Source organism: Patagioenas fasciata, chromosome 2 (assembly GCF_037038585.1).
Source record: "Patagioenas fasciata isolate bPatFas1 chromosome 2, bPatFas1.hap1, whole genome shotgun sequence".
NCBI classification, from domain to species: domain Eukaryota; kingdom Metazoa; phylum Chordata; class Aves; order Columbiformes; family Columbidae; genus Patagioenas; species Patagioenas fasciata.
The window spans coordinates 37,219,750-37,236,955 of record NC_092521.1 but is presented as its reverse complement, the minus strand read 5'-3'; the positions used below and the strand labels follow the sequence as shown (position 1 = coordinate 37,236,955).

The 17,206-nt window shown below is 37.4% G+C and overlaps 1 protein-coding gene across 7 annotated transcripts in view; it reads left to right on the top strand.

Annotated features, from left to right (window-relative positions):
- The first annotated feature begins 199 nt into the window (after positions 1-199).
- Positions 200-17,206, top strand: part of CSPP1 (centrosome and spindle pole associated protein 1) — a 66,783-nt gene continuing 49,776 nt past the window's right edge. For 4 of the 7 annotated variants that reach the window (XM_065830428.2, XM_071804044.1, XM_071804045.1 and 1 more), the window contains exons 1-6: positions 200-310; positions 5,180-5,283; positions 6,654-6,750; positions 10,581-10,681; positions 11,387-11,410; positions 13,898-13,978. In XM_065830428.2, coding sequence (XP_065686500.1) covers positions 5,185-5,283; positions 6,654-6,750; positions 10,581-10,681; positions 11,387-11,410; positions 13,898-13,978 — 402 coding nt within the window. In that variant the 5' untranslated portion in view covers positions 200-310; positions 5,180-5,184. Of the gene's footprint in view, positions 311-586; positions 839-1,007; positions 1,173-5,179; positions 5,284-6,653; positions 6,751-10,580; positions 10,682-11,386; positions 11,411-13,897; positions 13,979-17,206 lie in introns of those variants that run through there. The other 3 variants (XM_071804041.1, XM_071804042.1, XM_071804043.1) reach the window with 3 other exon arrangements.

The window sequence follows — 17,206 nt, the reverse complement described above, 5'->3', positions numbered from 1 at the left end:
CGGCCCGGCAGAGGCGTTCGCGGGCCGCGGTGCCTTCTTCCTCCGCGCCGGTCGGCCGGCCAAGCAGTGTTTCACAGCCAGCGGCCCGCGAAGGACCCGGCTGAGGGGAGACCGCTGCCGCTCCCTTGCCGCTGGTGCGAGCCCGGCGCTGCCCCCACCCGGAGAGGCGGCGAGTCACGGGCGGCTGCTGGCCGTATCGCGTCCCGCCGCCCTCCGGAGCAGCAGGGGGCGCTGCTCGGCGCCGCCCGCCAGTTTCCGGGGAGGCGGTAACGCGCGCGGGACGCGGAGCGAGCAGCGGCCGCCGGCGCCGGTGAGCGGTGCGGTCGGGACGGAGCCCGGGACCCCGCCCCGCGCAGCCCGGTCCGCCGCGCGGGCCCCGAACGCCCGTCCGCTTCTCAGCCCGGGGCGCGCTCCCGTTCTCCCCTGCGGCGTGCGGGACGGGGGCGGGGGACGACACGGGCAGCGGGTTGGGGGGCTACGGCCGGGACTCGGGCCATGGTGGTGGGTCACTGGGTATCCCCGGGAGGGTGGGGGACAGCAGGGCTCTGCCAGGCCTTCCGGTGGGAGCCGTTTGTTGTGCGGCCGTTGCCTGACAACGGCGCCGTGTTCCTTAAAGGGGCCGAGTCCCGACGGCCGCCTCCCCGGCCGGCCTGCGGCCGCCGGCTCCTCACACCTGGCCCGAGGGAGTCGGTGCTTCTGCGGCCGACGGAGAAATGCTGCCCACGAGGGAGGGTGGGAGGCCCGGCCGGAGCTCAGGGAGAGGCTCTTCCCCGGGCTGTCACGCTTGGAGAAACGGACTTGATCTCCTGGCCCTGAAAGTTTTCCGACATTAACGCAGGTTTGGTCAGAGTCTGTGCTCTGGAAGAGTAAATACATATGGCAAGGGGAAGTGATTCCCCAAACTTGTTGGTTGTTCTGAGGGTTAATTGTCCTCGCAGTCTGGTAGTTTTAGTCAGAGTTTATCAATTGTGAACATCCAGATCCTGGACTTTTTTGTGCTTTTTCAGGAAAGAATTGAAAAGAAAGGAAGGTGAAAGGTACAGGACATATGTCTCTGGCAGCATGAGCTTATTCCTAATGCCATTCAAAGCAGCTATTACAAGACCTTAGGAAGTTTGAGTGGAACATTGAAAAGTATTTCTTAGTGATGCAATTATGGGACCATATAATCTGTAAGTACAATTATGAAACAGAATCGTTTTGGTTGGATGAGACTTTTAAGATCATTGAGTCCAACCATAACCAAACTCGAGCACTAAACCATGTCCCCAAGAGCCGCATCTACACATTTTTTCAACACCTCCAGGGATGGTGACTCAACCACCTCCCTGGGCAGCCTGTTCCAGTGCCTGACAACCCTTTCCGTTAAGAAATGTTTCCTAATACTCATATAGTGGCTTTTTTTAAAGCACTTCCATCCTTGCCACTCCTGCTGCAGTTTATATGAATGTGAATTGCCATTTTGCCAGTTTCTCTGGTGCCATTTTAGTGTTACTGTGGCACAGAATAGGTGGAATCTGTCTACTTAACATGTGCTGACTTTAAATTTTGTGCTCTGTTTTCTTGAACAAATAGGAGGGAAGGAATAAAAAGGAATGCAGTAAGTGTTCCTTTGGGTGATACACAATATGGAAATATAGTACACACAGTACAACACATGCAAATAGGTGTTTTGAATATCTTGAATACAGAGACATGCATTATTAAATCAATTTTAGTATAGATCTAATAAAAAGATAATGTTCAAACTTTACTTATTGTGTTGAATATCTATATCCTTTCCATTGCCTGGTGAATTTGGTTAAGTTGTAGTCTGCCTGGCTGACTCTAATTACTCAGAGTTGCTTTTGTGCAAACTCACAATTCAAAAGAAAACAAGATTATGAAACACTAAAGTCTTCTCGAAAGTGAGAACCTGTTAAATGTATTTTATGGGACACTTTCAGGCACTAGTTTGGAATATGGTAGCAGTATGTTTAATGCAATTTCACTTTGAATAATATAGTGTTTTGGGAATGCAAATACTTCCAAGATTTAAAGATACAAGAGCTAAAGGGAGAGTTGATAGACCTATGCTATGAAACTTTTTTTTTTTTTAAATAGTATTTACATAATATTGTGTTAAAACAAACAAATGTGAAAAACATGTTGTTGCACCTTGTAATTTTGGGGGCATGTGGTTTATCCTTGGGTTTTCAAATGTTTACAGCACATCCTGACTTGCCCTTTAGCTCTCTGCATGTGTCCATGGAGCCATGTCTCCAAGCTTAGTTTTGAATCTGCCACTTAGTAAATGTAATAATTGCAAGGGTCTAGGAATGCACAAAATGCATTCAGACACATTGCTAAACTGAAAATAGATTATTTTATTTTGAATTGAAGTGGTTTTATAGTGGCAGGCTTTACCTGGGTATGTTTATGCACTCATGTGAAGCCAGTCTGAAGTTAATGGTTTGCTGTGAGTTTAGCGCTGTCACCTCTGAGAGAGTTCACTGCCTAACTGGGGATTGCAGTAGCACTCTTTTTAGATATAAATGTATTGTTTCTTTATTTTTATTGCAATTAGTCACGATCTCTTTACTTGATACAGTAGCTGATAAAATTGATTAATATTCAGTAAGATATTTGTGTATGCCTTGCATTCAAATTGTCAGTCCTTTGCCTAAGATATGTAACTTTTTTTTTCATTCTTTTTCAGTGTAATATACCTTTTATGCTTATCTTATAAAGTTTGTACCCTTGCATATTTTAAGCAGATCAACTCAAGCAGAAGGGTGTAAGACATAAAATGTTTAGCTTTTTTCTGAGGGGCATTTTGCCACATTTCCTGGCTATTTATCTGTACTAAAGGTATGCTGAATCAACAGTACTCTAGCATTAGTCGTTTTAGTGTTCTCCAAGGCCTGGAGTTATGAGCTTTCTTCACACCAATTGAATTGCCTGTGTAGTTCAACTGTAACTGTTTTATCTTTGTTTTTTAAATTATTATGTTGCTTTTTTGAGAAATATGATAGGAGTGCAAAATGCTAGAATATTCATTGTGTTCCATGTGCTAGATAGAAAAAATACTGCGACTATTCCTTCACTTGTGTCCTTTCCCAGAATGGGTTTGGTACCATTTCAATACAGTGATTTGGAAACAGTTTTAGAGTTTATAAATGTTATTGTAAATAGAGGTAAGAAATGCAGATGTTAGAAGCTTTTGGGAAGACTTCTCACAGTGCTTCCTTCTGCGTGTGGTCATTTTGCTCTTGGTGGCTCTGCAGCCAACTTTTAAATTCTTTAGCATGACAAGTTGTTTCATCCGTTCAGAACATTTTTTTCATTATTCTTATGTAACCTAATAGGCTAAATGAAATTTATCAGTGCCTGGAAACTTAGCCTCTTTTAGATTTCTTTTATCCTTTATCAGTGTGCAAAACTAATGAGATTAAAGATTTAGGGCAAATCAGATGGGGGGAATTTATTTTTGGAGTTGATTGTCCTACATTACCACTAGGAGTTGTAAATAGGTTGTCCTAGTTCTGCCTCCTTTTTAACAATATTATAATTTTATATTAGGAATCCAACTATGGCATTAATATAAGAGAAAAAGTTTAAAGGAATACATTCTAAGGAATACATCAAGTAGATGTATTCCTTAAATTAAGTTAGCGTGCAATTACCTAAATTCATCTGGTGGAATTTTGACTTTTTTTTCTTCATCTTACTTCTTGTAAGCATTTATCACAATCTCTCTGGACACATTAATTTTTGTTTACCCCTGTAGTGTCTTATTCTGCTGGTCTTTGATGACTTTTTTTTTAAATTCTTGATCCTCTTCCTGAAAGTGTTTTGTAATATATTTTTATCATTGGCCTGTTGTTTGCTTCATACAATCTGTGGGCTTTTGAAAGACAGTGAATTAGCCTCCACAAAACTGCTGTACAGCCTGAGTTTAGATACTGGATGTGATGGGATTGTCTAGGAACCTGCACGAGCAATCCCATTGATTAAGTTGTGTAGGTAGCGTTTGAGGGGTTTGAGGGTCATAATTTTCTTCTCTGTTTCATGCTTTCTTTAAGCATGGAACATAACATATGGAGGCTTTTTTTATCCGTAGGCTTGGTTTTGCAAAACTTCTCCAGTGAAGTTGGTAAAAGTGCTGAGCGGAGATTAGGATGAGTAGGCTTGTATGCAGCTGTTCTTTTTATTTTCCTCTTTCTTCTTTCCATGGTTACTTACTATGCAGTTTTGCAGTATTTTTATTTTTGGTAAGACTATCTGAACAAAGAATATTCAAAGTCTGAATGTGTGCCTTAACTTCTGTGCAGTTCCACTGGAATGAATTTGATTCACTTTAATTTTTACTCTGAGTTTATCTAGGAGAAGCAATATACAGTAAATAGCATAAATAAGATGATAAAATTTCTGCTCTGAGGGGCTTTCAGTTAAATATGCAAGATGCGCAGCTAATGGAAGAGACGTAATCTGCTGTTTTCTTACAGATGAGTGGCGTGTCTGATTGTAACTCAGGGCTGCCTGATATCGACAATTATTGCAGAATTGCTGTTTTATTGGTACAGGAGATAATGATACACTGAAATATGCTTCAGAAGCACTATGCATGCTTTTTTGTGTTTTATGGGGTTGATGTTCTGTTGTTGTGGTATTTTTTTCTTTGAATACATTTGATTTTTTTTAAGATTTCTTGTGGTAGTAAGTTAAGCACAGAATTGATTGTATGATTTGGTCTTTTCAGACTAGATGTATATTTTACACTTTTGTACTTTATTATTACTTTATTCCATTTATTTTTTTATGCTGTCCAATTTTTATATTATAATTCACTAACAATAGCTTGTGTTAGTGTGTAGTGAAGGGCCATTGGTATAGTTCCAGCTAAAATACCCCAGCCCTAAAACACTTTAACCAAGTCAGAAAAAAAGATTAGAGAAATATCTTCAGTTTTATAATATGGAATCTTTGCATTTTCTCTGTGGTGAAACATCAACTAGTGTTCTCCATGGGTGGGTTTCCTGAGTCAGGTGTTTCATTGACCCAGCAAACATCTTAAGGCTTGTAGTTCTGAGGGAGAAACTTGAATATTACTAAACTACTGTCTTAAGCAACTGCAATTGAGCTTTAAGTTTTTGAGGGTCTGATGAGGAAATGTTCTGTGTCTTTTCTTTAACTTTAGAAATTATGGCGGATGATTTAGACAAATTTATTGAAGATCAGAAGGCCAAGTTGGCACAGGATAAGGCAGAACTTGAAAATGATCCACCTTACATGGAAATAAAGGTAGGAGTATTAAATAGGTTTCCTGAATTTGAACATTTATGTTGCTAGGGTCTTGATTTAAACTTGTTTTTACTGTGCTCTTAAAATAATATTTTTTGTTAAAATATATATTAAAGATTTATCTATCAAAGTAATTTCTAACTTAAATACTTTGTAGCTATATTTATGTAGATTTTTAAAAACCTTTTTGCCACCAGACATACACAGTAACATTTGTGTTTTAGAAGTGGGAAACTATTGTAAATAGTTATTATTGTTCCTTACCCACTCGCTAGGGAAGCTGTTTAGAAGGGATCTGTTCTCTTCCCACTCCAGAGTGTTAGGATGGGGATAGAAGGTGTATATATCCTCAAAACTGCTGTTATGGAAACTATGAAATATGGAAGACTAGTTAAGTAATCCAATCAATGAAACAAAATCTGTTCTTATCACAGTTTTCCTATTAGAAATTTTATTACCTAATTCAGAAGCTATAAAGATTTTATAATTTGCAGATCATCATTAAGTTGTTTAATAGTGCCAGTACCTGACAAGAAGCTCTATCTAAATAATTCAAAGTAGCTAAGTAATGTGGTGACTAAATGAAATCCTCAGTAAAAAAAGGAGGTTTTATTTGTCTGTTGTTTGACTTACAAAGTCCCAAACAGCTTGAGCTTTTAACAAGCAATTATAATATTGAGTTTTCACTCTCTTTTTAATTTCATCAGAAAGTTATGGGAATTCATATTTCCCCTTCTGTGGGTAATATATAAGTATTTTTACCTAGTTACAATTATTATCTCTGGAAAGTTTTATTAATTAACTCGAGAAAGTTAATTCTTAGGGAGTTGTGAGGAGTCGAGCTTTATTTAGTTTTGCCTCCTCTGCTCAGAGCAAATCTGAAGAGAACGAGAATTTTTCCAGCCTATAGTTTGAAAAAGTCCTAAGCTGTATGGTGTAAAGGGTAATTACAAGGAACACATGTGTTTAAACTTGCCCTGTAATACCCCGTAATTCTTCCATAGTTTGAAGCAGGATGCAGTACCTCAAATCAGCTCCCATAAAAAAACTAGAGATGATATGTATAAACTATGAAACAATTGTGGATTGTGACTTGCTTTATAACATGAAATATGTTGACGATGGATATTCTTGTTTATGACATGGAATATTTTGAATATATTGAACTAATAATTCTTGTGTTGTAGAGGAGAGCTACTGTTTTTGGTAGTATTAGTGAAATGTGTAACCTGCTTAACGTGTTAATCCATCATCACCTTCAATCTCTCTATTGTCCAGTGCTAATATAATAATTATGTTAATAATGTTGTTCTTTTAAGTGATATTTCTTTTACTTTGTGATGGAGCAAAATAGTTTGTTTTATTTTCAGAAAAAGGAATCAGAGAAGCTTTCTGAGACTAGCAAAATGTTAATCTCCATGTCTAAAGAAAATATACCTCCAAATAGTCAACAAAACTATCCTTCAGGTACAGTATGTTTGCTTATATGTCTTCTAGATTTAAGTAGCATTTAATTACCTCAGAGAATTTTTGGAGGAGAATTACTGGTTTGGATTTTTAATTATAAGAAGGTAATTATAATTCTTTTTTGTAGTTATGCTTTTTTTAATAAGGAAAATATGCCAACCACTTTCTTTTTCTTCTTGTAAAAGTAACTCAATTTAAAACAAAACAAAAATAAAAACCAAACCAAAAAGCAGCTTGCCAGTCCATGATAGATTATCTGTCCTTTCCTGTTGTATTTGGGTGGAGCAGAATGTAATGTGTGAGCTTTCCTTACTTGTCCTATGATCTTCTCTCTGTAGGCACTGCTGTTTTTCCATAGTTACACTTGTGTAGCTTAGGTTTGTCTTGACAGCTTTAGAGCTTTTCCGTATCCTATTTCTTGTTAGTAGATAACTCTTTTCATGTGTAGACACTTTGGTTTTGTACCACATTAGTTTTCATACTGTGTTTACTGTAATTCTCTAGTAATTCTGCAGCTTCCAGTGGAAGTAAAAGCTGTCTTTTTACTTTAAAGAAGATATATCAATAGATATTTGATGTTGATTACAACATTGCTTGCTGCCAGAAGTCATATTAGATAAACTTGGTTAGAGGACAGCACTTGAATAAGTATCTACCCTCCATTTTTGGCACTTTGATCAGCAGGTTAGTCCTGCTGTTGATGTTTCTTTGTTTAACTGGAAACAATACAGTACACGGTAGTATCCTAATGGCTTTGACTGACTACTACATAACAGTTACACTATTTTAATGTAAAAATAATTTTATCTCTCATTGGACAGCTATAATAGCACATTTCATTATATATTTATTATTATAAATTGGACATATGTTGACACCCAAATATAGTAATACACATATAATGAAGCATTGCAGGTGGGGTCATTCAGGTGGCTTTAAGTGAAAAGCGACAAATAGGTATTTCTATAGTAATAATTTGGGCACTGACACATTTGGCTGGTTCTGCTTTAAAGCAATGTAATTTCCTTTGGATTAAGTCAGACAGGGACTTGTTCCTTGGTAGCTGCTCGGTATGTTCTATAGTTCTAGCAGCAGTGTTGAGGACCAGGCTGAATGAAGTTATTTCTCAACATACTAAATGCAAGCAAATTTTGTAAAAATGCATTTAAAATCTTAACCTTTTACTAAGAAGAAAATTATCAATGTGATTGTGTGTGATGAAGAATGTGAATTGTCAAATAAATACAGCAAATACAGAAGGAAAACCAATGAAAAAGAAAGTGTATCTCTTGTTCCAACAAAAGAATTCAGACAAATTGTGCACAAAAATAGCATGAATCTATGTTAATTGGAGTGTTTTTGCCCTGCTAGGCTCTTCTAAAGCAAGTTTTTGAAGTAGGTAGTTTTGAAATATATCACTACCTGTAATTGTTCTCTCAGTGCTTTCTGGTGGCCAAGAAGAGGTCTTCTGTAATGAAATTAATCTCTCTTTTGTTTGAATACTTTATGTATTTGAATGAAAGCACTTGATTTAGGCTCTAGAGAGGTATATGGACCGGCTGGATCATTGGGCTGAGGCCAGTTGTATGAGGTTCAACAAGGCCAAGTGCCTGGTCCTGCACTCGGGTTGTAACAACCCCAGGCAGCGCTACAGGCTCAGGGAAGAGTGGCTGGAAAGCTGCCTGGCAGACAGGGAGGGTGTGCTGATTGACAACCAGGTGAACATGAGCCAGCAGTGTGCCCAGGTGGCCAAAAAGGCCAACAGCATCCTGGCTTCTATCAGGAATAGTGTGGCCAGCAGGACCAGGGCAGTGATTGTCTCGCTGTACCCAGCACTGGTGAGGCCCCACCTCGAATCCTGTGTTCAGTGTTGGGCCCCTCACTACAGGAAAGACATTGAGGTGCTGGAGAGAGTTCAGAGAAGGGCAACGAAGCTGGTGAGGGGTCTGGAGCACAAGTCTGATGTGGAGCAGCTGAGGGAACTGGGGCTGTTTAGACTGGAGTAAAGGAGGCTGAGGGGAGACCTTATCGCTGTCTACAGCTACCTGAAAGGAGGTTTGCCCAGGGAAGTGGTTGAGTCACCATCCCTGAAGGTGTTTACAAGACATATAGAAGAGGTTCTTAGGGACATGGTTTAGTGCCAGCACTAGGTTATGGTTGGACTCGAAGATCTCGAGGGTCTCTTCCAACCAAAATGATTCTATGATTGTCACTTTTGTTGTTGTTGTTGTTTTGTTGTTGTTTTTGTCGTCTTTTTTTTGTTGTTGTTTTGTTTCTGTTGTTTTTTTCTGTACTGGATTTTACTGACTTCTGTGAAATTATTGAATGAATCTTCACTCTGACGTGTTAGTTGCTTTTGGTTTTTTTCCTTGTTCCCTATAGTTAATCCAGAAATAATTTCATGTGGAAATGAAAGGCAAGAACAAGTAGCTGCAAAAACTATTTCCTCTTCTGTATTCTATTCCTCTTTACACTTACCCTTTTTTTGAGGGTTGAAATGGTACAGTATTTTTAATGGAACTCACACCTACCTTATGTGCAGAATTAGGAGAAAAGTAACTTTCAAGTTGGAGAAGAACCTCCCATGCAGATTTTCGTTAGTAGTTGAGCTCTGCAAGCTGTTTCAAAATAGTGTGTGACATATTTAATCAGGTATTAGGTCCTTTGGTTCTGCAGAACAGCTGCATGACTCCTGTTTTGTCTCATGAGGACACATTCTGACTTAGCTGGCTTGGCTTGAGATAGTTACAGCTAAGTGTATCTGTTTCAGAATCAGAGTGATTCCCAAGTTAACCTTTTTCAGCATTTATAGAATGTCATTTTTACTGTATAGGCACCAATAGATGCCCTAAATGTTTAAAATACAGGAGTCAAACAAATTACCATGCAATAAATCGGGACTGATATAAGAGTAAATCTTGTAAACCTCCCTCTGCCCTCTTACTCCATGCTACTCATTTTATAAAGGCCACAACATTTAGACATGCTTTCAGAGAAACAATAGGAAATAAAAAACCTCAAACTGTTGCAATGTATGTCTCTTGTGTGGTTTTGTGGAATTCATTAGCTCTCTGTGGAGAGTGGTGAAAGTGGCTGCAGAGCTGGGCTTCTGGGCTAGAGATTATTTTTTATAACGTACTTTAAAATGTATTTGGGGAACAACAAACAATTTGCATAGCATTAGATTTTACCAGTACAGCTGTTATGAGACCTGACAGTAATCTTGGGAAACTACTGAATGTGTGTTTTGGGTCTACTATAATTAAAAACGCTGAGGTGGAAGGAAAAAATTAGTAATTATTACAATGTGGTCAGGTTCCTTGTAGTTGTGTGGAAGCCAACATTTTTCACATGCTTTGTGCTGAATAAATAGCTTGTTGCTTTCTTGTGTGAAGTATGTTTTCTGTTGTGTGATATGCCCAACTTAAAATATCAGGGTAATTTAAAAACTAACACGTCAAAGGAGATTTCCTTTAAAACGTACATTGACAAAATAAATAGTACAAAAGAACCTAAATATTGTATGTGTTCATCAAACCATCCAAATAAAATCAGTGTGTATTCCTTTTTCTTTTTTTTGTTCTAGTGGGGAGAAAAAGCACAAGGACTAGAGGAAAACTAGCATCCATTTTTTTTTTCTAGAATGCTTTCAACTCAACTACTCATCTAGAGGAGGTGTTTTTTATTTCAGCTGTTTTGTCATTACTGGTTGCGGGGTTTTTTTGTTACTGATGTCTGATAAGCATCCAAATGTAGCTTTTGCAGGATGTGCTTTGTCTTGATACAAAATAGTGGAATAACAATAATACTTAATGGCGTTAAACTTTCAGGTGACTATGGCTTGAGTTTACCCCTTGGAGAAGAATACGAACGAAAAAAACATAAACTCAAAGAGGAACTTCGGCAAGATTATAGGCGATATCTTTCTCAGGTAAAGTTTCTTGTCTGGTTGCCTGAGTTTAGTGAGTCTTTTAAAATTGCTTTCATTTTAATTGAATGAGAATTAATCAAATCTGCAGAAAATCTTTACAAGAAGGCATTTACTATGAGCAATGGCTGATTTTGAAGATTCAAGTAAAAGTAATTTCAAAATGTCATCACTGGGAAGGGTTTTATGCCTCTACAGATTTAATTGCCATGAGACTACATATTACTTCGTACATTTTACTCTGAATAGTTTTGTTGACTCTGCTTCTTTCTTATTTTCTTTTTAATTTAAAATACAGTCTGTTACTTCCTTAAATGCTTACGTATTCTATGGTCTGTAATTCAGGTAAAAATATTCCTATAATTATTGTGACTCTATTTGACAGCTTCTTTTCAACTTCAGAAATAAAAAAAAAACCTCTAATGTGCTGCTTAGCATGATTTATTAAATGTCACACTAAATGTTACATTGAAATGGTAGGTATGAAATGTCATAATCTTGGGAATATTCTGTATCGCTTCTTAGTCAAATGGAAAAAAGCATCAGGAATCAAAAAATTTGTGTTGTCTCAAAATGCTAATTATCAGTTTCTTTATTTCTTAAAATGAAAGAATGGATAGACTTTAAGAAAACAAGTCTCTTTTGTCAAGTCAAATATTTTTGAATGAAAGGCTCATTTTTGAATAGTATCTTTTCCCTGACTTTTAGGGTATTTCACAGGCAAAAAGAAAGGTAGGGTGCCTGCAATACTTCTTTTTTTTCCTTCAAATTAGTTGCTTTTTGCTTTGTTTGAAAGCTTTGTGCTCTTTCAATTAAAAAAAATCATTACTATTTTTTGTGCTTTGTGTGTTTGTGCATGCTGTAGTGATTAGTTGTGATTAACAGCATTGTTTGGTTTGTGCAAAATGATTGCTTGTGTTTATTATTTTCTATTAATAAGGACACATGTTGATTTTTATTTTTTTTTTTTCTTTGCGATTGCTGTTGTTGCTGCCTAATGCTGACTTCACGGAAGTTTTTCAGTAGGCATTTGCTTAAAGGCTTATCAGTGACACAGATGTTATGAGTTCAGTTTTTTTATTCTGGATACACACATTTTAGAAAGCTGGAGTAAGATAGTAAACTCTGAAATATTATAATAAGTCATCAGAATGAGAGTCAGGGCTTTTTTCTTCCCTACCAGTGTGAAATCTCATGAGTGGTGCTTAAGAAAGCAGTAGAGCCAGTTATTTAGCACCTAGTGGCCAGAATGAAAGCCTACAAGTATTTTGAGGAAAAAAGAATACCAGAGGCACATCTTTGCAAACTTTGTACAATCACAGTAATTTTAAATTATTTTTATCATTATACTATCATGTATATATACTTTTCATGTTTAACACTGTCCATCCAGATTTTTCAAATTAAACAACTTCAGTAATAGGCCGGGAGGTAACGCGGTAGAAACACAACATTCTGGTTTTGGGGGGGCTTTGAATAACATGCAATACAAATTAACTGGGTTAGCATGCACTAGAATTCCTGAATAACAATAGCAACTGTAGAATTAACTGGCTGCTTAACCTCTAACCAAAATAATGCTTATATAATTGTTGCTTCTGTTTAATCTTAAACTTCAGATTATTTTCAAAATTAGAATAGTGTTCATGTTTCATAATTCTCAACAAAGTACCCAAATAATATGTATTTTTACATTAACTTCTCGTGTTTTACTCTCAATTGAACTTCAGTTTTACAAAGTTAGGTTTACATGGTGGGTTTTTTTTTGTTGTTGTTTTTTTAAATGCAATATGTGTTAGCTATATTACGCTTGTAAGGCCTGAGGAAGAGATAGGACAACAATCTATTTTCCCTTCATAAAAAGAAAATGCAACTTTTAGCAGCTCTCATAGTGATAATATTTTTATTAATAACTCATTTAGTCTCACTTATGTAAAATATGCAGTTTCCTTATTGGCTTCTGATTTTTAGCAAATCCCTTTTTAAGATCAGAGGTAAACTCTACAGATGTGTTCATAATGTGAAAAGAATTATGTAAGAATGAGGATTACAATTTATTTTAAAAAAATAACAACTTAGTTCTCCATATTAATCTAGTTGTCTCAGTACCTGAGTATTTGTGTGGTTATGAAATTCCTTAAATCTTTTAACAGGTAGTTGTGAAATATAATTCATAATGATGTGGTTTTGTACTGCAACAGGTAGAGCTCTCATTTGTTGACATGCCTCTAAGCTCATAAGATATGTTACAACATAGATAATGGAGGGAAACAATGCTGGTGAAATAGTGTATCTAGCATATTCCCCTCATCAGCCTGTGCCACACAAATAGGTGATCTTTTTATTAACGATAATTGGATTTATAAAATATAGTTGATTGACTGAAAATGGCCTGGGGATGCTCTTAGTAAATCAGTGATGTATGAAGAAACCACTAGGCCTGGAAGCCAAGGGGCTGTTCCAGCACTGGTGTTTGGTTTGAAAGGCTGGTACTTTGACTTGCTGTGTGGCCCGGTTCCTGAGCTGCAACCCAGGGAGCTATTAATACATGGAGCAACACCACCATGTTCTCAATTGAAAGTTTTGTTCTGAAAGTGACTGATGATCCGTAAGGAATGACAAGATTTGGTGATGGGTCATTATCCTGAAAAGTCCAGGGATTGCTGTTGTAGAAAACAGATAGTGTTGAGATGCAGAGTGGTGACTGTACTAGTGTGAGCATGAGTTCCATTTGTTAAAATATGAGGTAGACGTAAGTTTTCTACAGTTAGAAAAAACAATTTTTCATCATGAGGTAGTGTGTTGGGAAATTCCTCTTATGCTTGTACAGATGCTTGTGCTGTGCTTCTTGCTTACAGGATAATTGAGTAATGGTGGGTGGTGGGGTTGTTTTGAATATAAAAGTACATTTTTTTAATGTATGCAGAGACTAAATTATGTAATTCTTGAAACAGTGTAACAGGGAAGAAGTGATTAACACTTTAAAACTCAAGCTTTTAAAGCATGACAAAGACCAGTACTTTCTGCATTCCTTGACTTCACTTCATTTGTGTATTCCAAGAACATCTACATTTTCAAAATGTGAAGGTTGTCTTTGGTCTGTTTCATTACATTGATCAGATTTATTTCAGAAAATAGAATTCCTAGCAACTATTTAGGAAGTAAGATTTGATATTTTAAAACATATTGAATGTTTTTTTTTGTTTGTTTTAAATGTAGAAAAATTATCTGACTACTGGTGAAGTAGATCCATATACTCAGGGATTATCTCTTCCTATTGATGAGCGAAGGTCTGCCAAGGTAAATATCTAGAAATTAAGTAAGTGGTGTGTAACTTGAAAATTATCCTGTTGTGGCAAAATTATTTCCGCTTAAGGTTTTTTGTTTGTTTGTCTGGTTTTGTTTGTTTTTTTTTTTTCCTCCCCCCAGTCTTTAAAAAGGAACATTTTTAGAGGTGGTCATTAGAATCATTTTCAGAAAATAAAATATTTATATTTTCTTGTTGTTGTTTTAAAATTTTTAATTCTAGGTTACCTGTACTCTTAATTTGTGTACCATTAGATGTGTAATTCTATACTGATGGTAGTTTGAGGTTTACTACTTCTCATTCACACCCGCAGGGCACTTGGTGTGTTCAAAAGCTCTACTGGTTGTGCTTGGGTTTTGTTCAGCAATAAATACTGATCTAAGAAGGAACATTGTTTTTCTTATTACTAGGTATACTTTTCTGATTTATTACTCTTCTTACTGCAGCCTGGGGGTAATTTTAAAAATATTTGCTTGTAGTTGTTTCTACAGTGATATTCTTATCAGTTCCTGTCAGAACTAAAGAAAATTTGCTTTCTGCTGTGCACAATTTGATGTGAGGTCTTTGTGTACATTTAACCTACCTGCTTATCATCATGTGGTATTTTTTTGTTTGACTGGATGAATCCAGGAGTCTGAATAAAAGCTGTTTTCAGGTATTGCCTGCCTGAGAGTACAGATACTAATGTGTTTTTTGAAAGAACACATTCTCTCTTTGTGTTTAGCCTTTTTGATCTCCCTGATTTCTCTTGGCATTTTATGTTTTTGCTTTCCTATGTTGGAGAGAAGTAGCAGCCCCTATTGGACTCTGCTGTTGGAGGTTCATGGAAGTTAGAATATGAAGATGCAACATGCATATATGGATTTTCTTAACCTCTGATCCATTCCTCTGATGGATTCTGTGAAAGCCTGAATTAGCCGTACAGGGGTTGCATCTTCCTCCTGCCCTCAGGCTGTCGGCTTTATATTCCCAGTTCCTTTCTTGTGTCCAGTTCTGGGCCCCTCAGTTCAAGACGGACAGGGAACTGCTGGAGAGAGTCCAGCGTAGGGCAACAAAGATGATTAAGGGAGTGGAGCATCTCCCTTATGAAGAAAGGCTGAGGGAGCTGGGTCTCTTTAACCTGGAGAAGAGGAGACTGAGGGGTGACCTCATTAATGTTTATGAATATGTAAAGGGTGAGTGCCACAAGGATAGAGCCAGGCTCTTCTTGGTGACAACCAATGACAGAACAAGGGGCAATGGGTACCAACAGGAACACAGGAGGTTCCATTTAAATGTGAGAAGAAACTTCTTCACAGTAAAGGTAACAAAACACTGGAACAGGCTGCCCGGGGAGGCTGTGGAGTCTCCTACTCTGGAGACGTTTAAAACCCGCCTGGACGCATTCCTGTGTAACCTCATCTAAGTGTTCCTGCTCCAGCAGGGGGATTGGACTAGCTGATCTTTTGAGGTCTCTTCCAATCCCTAACATTCTGTAATTCGGTTTGTTTCTAAATTGATCCAAGAAATTGAATCAGCAGAAACACTGTAATTTTGCAAATATTTTTGCTGATTCAATGAACACCACTGGTTGGCAGGATTAATCAAACCCAAGCAGAGATGTGAGAAACTGTTGCTGGAGGAGGACTGGACTATTGCACTCTTAGGGTTGTTTTTTTGTTTCTTTGGTTGGTTGGTTTGGTTTGTCATTGTTTATCTGTTTTGTTGTTTTTTGTTTGTTTGTGTGGGTTTTTTGTTTGTTTGTGGTTTTAAAAGTTTTTTATACCTATGTTGTTTCGGAGTTACATTGTTGCTCTGTGTTTGGGGCTATGTTGTCACTGTAATCTGGAGCAAGACTTCTGCTACGGAATGTGTTGGTCTTGCCCTTGCTGTGCTTGCTTACATTTTCTGCCTCTCTTGTGCTGGCAATAGTGTTTGGCCATATGAGACGACAGGTGAGAACTTCAATAAATGAAAATTGCTGTTATTTAAAAAAAGCCCCAAACTCCAAATTATACTAGGGTTAAAAAAAAAAAAAGGGAGGCAGCAAGAATGAAATGCCCAGGAAAGGGAGAGGATCCTTCTCAGCGGCAGTGTTTGTGCTGAGTTTATGTTCAAGTTCTCATCAACTTAGTGTTAGCACTTGTGAGTATTTGTGCTGAAACACTGAAGGATAAAGTATCTTTGACTAATTCTGTGGAAATTAAAGACATATCTGGACTGGGAGCATGTCTGATCGTTGATGGTTTTATATCATAATAGCTCAATTTTTGTTGACATTTTCTGTACAAGTATGCTGAATCCCTTTTACTCATTTATTTATTGCTGTTGTAGAACCTAAAAGCTACCAGAAGATGTCACACTGTGTCCTGCTAAATGGTTGGCCTCTAAAAAGATGATGATTAGCGGTTAACATTTGCATTTTGGTTTCCTCTATTAGGTAAAATGTGCAGTCACACAGCATATTGAATTTTCTGCTGTGTTTTGCCACCTGTTAAAGACAGTGCTAGTTTCTCAGCTTTGGAAAATACCCCTCAGGCAGTTTTCATAGATATCTGCAGGTTTTATGTTGTCACTGTCATAAAACCTGTAGACACAAATTTTCCTAAAAAAATAAGTTTTAGGGAGCATTGGTCTCATTTGCAAAACTATCACTAAGCTGGTATTTCCATGGTGATTGATGTATAAATTATTTTTGTTTGAAATTTATTCATGGGAAAGTAAATTTATATATGATGTGCAGATTTTTTTAATACCTTTTGGTTTTTTTATTGGAAAGTACTGCAGTGAAGAGCATGATTCGTAATATTGTAATATAAATCTTTTTCATTTATATGATGGGTGGAATGAGGTCGTATGAGAGATGCCCCAAGCTCTAAGCATAACGTAATAATATCAGGAAATAAGGCAAATTTTTGCTTTACCTGAAGATTTTTGTTTTTCTTATTATATGATTAGGCTGTTGATGTACAGACCTGAGCGAGCTGGTTATAAATGTCACCTTGCAAAAGTAGCTAGGACAAGGTGGATAGATAATGATTTTTTAGTTTTTCTTGCATTCATTGTACTTCTGCCCCTTTTTGCAGTCAGTTTAACTGCTCATTTGAATTTAACAGTTCAAGTTAATATCCTAGGCTACAACTGACACATCTTGTCTATACATGTATTTGTTGTCCTATTTTTATTATTAGTGGGGCAAGACACAACTAACCTTAACACACACACACACACACACACAGACA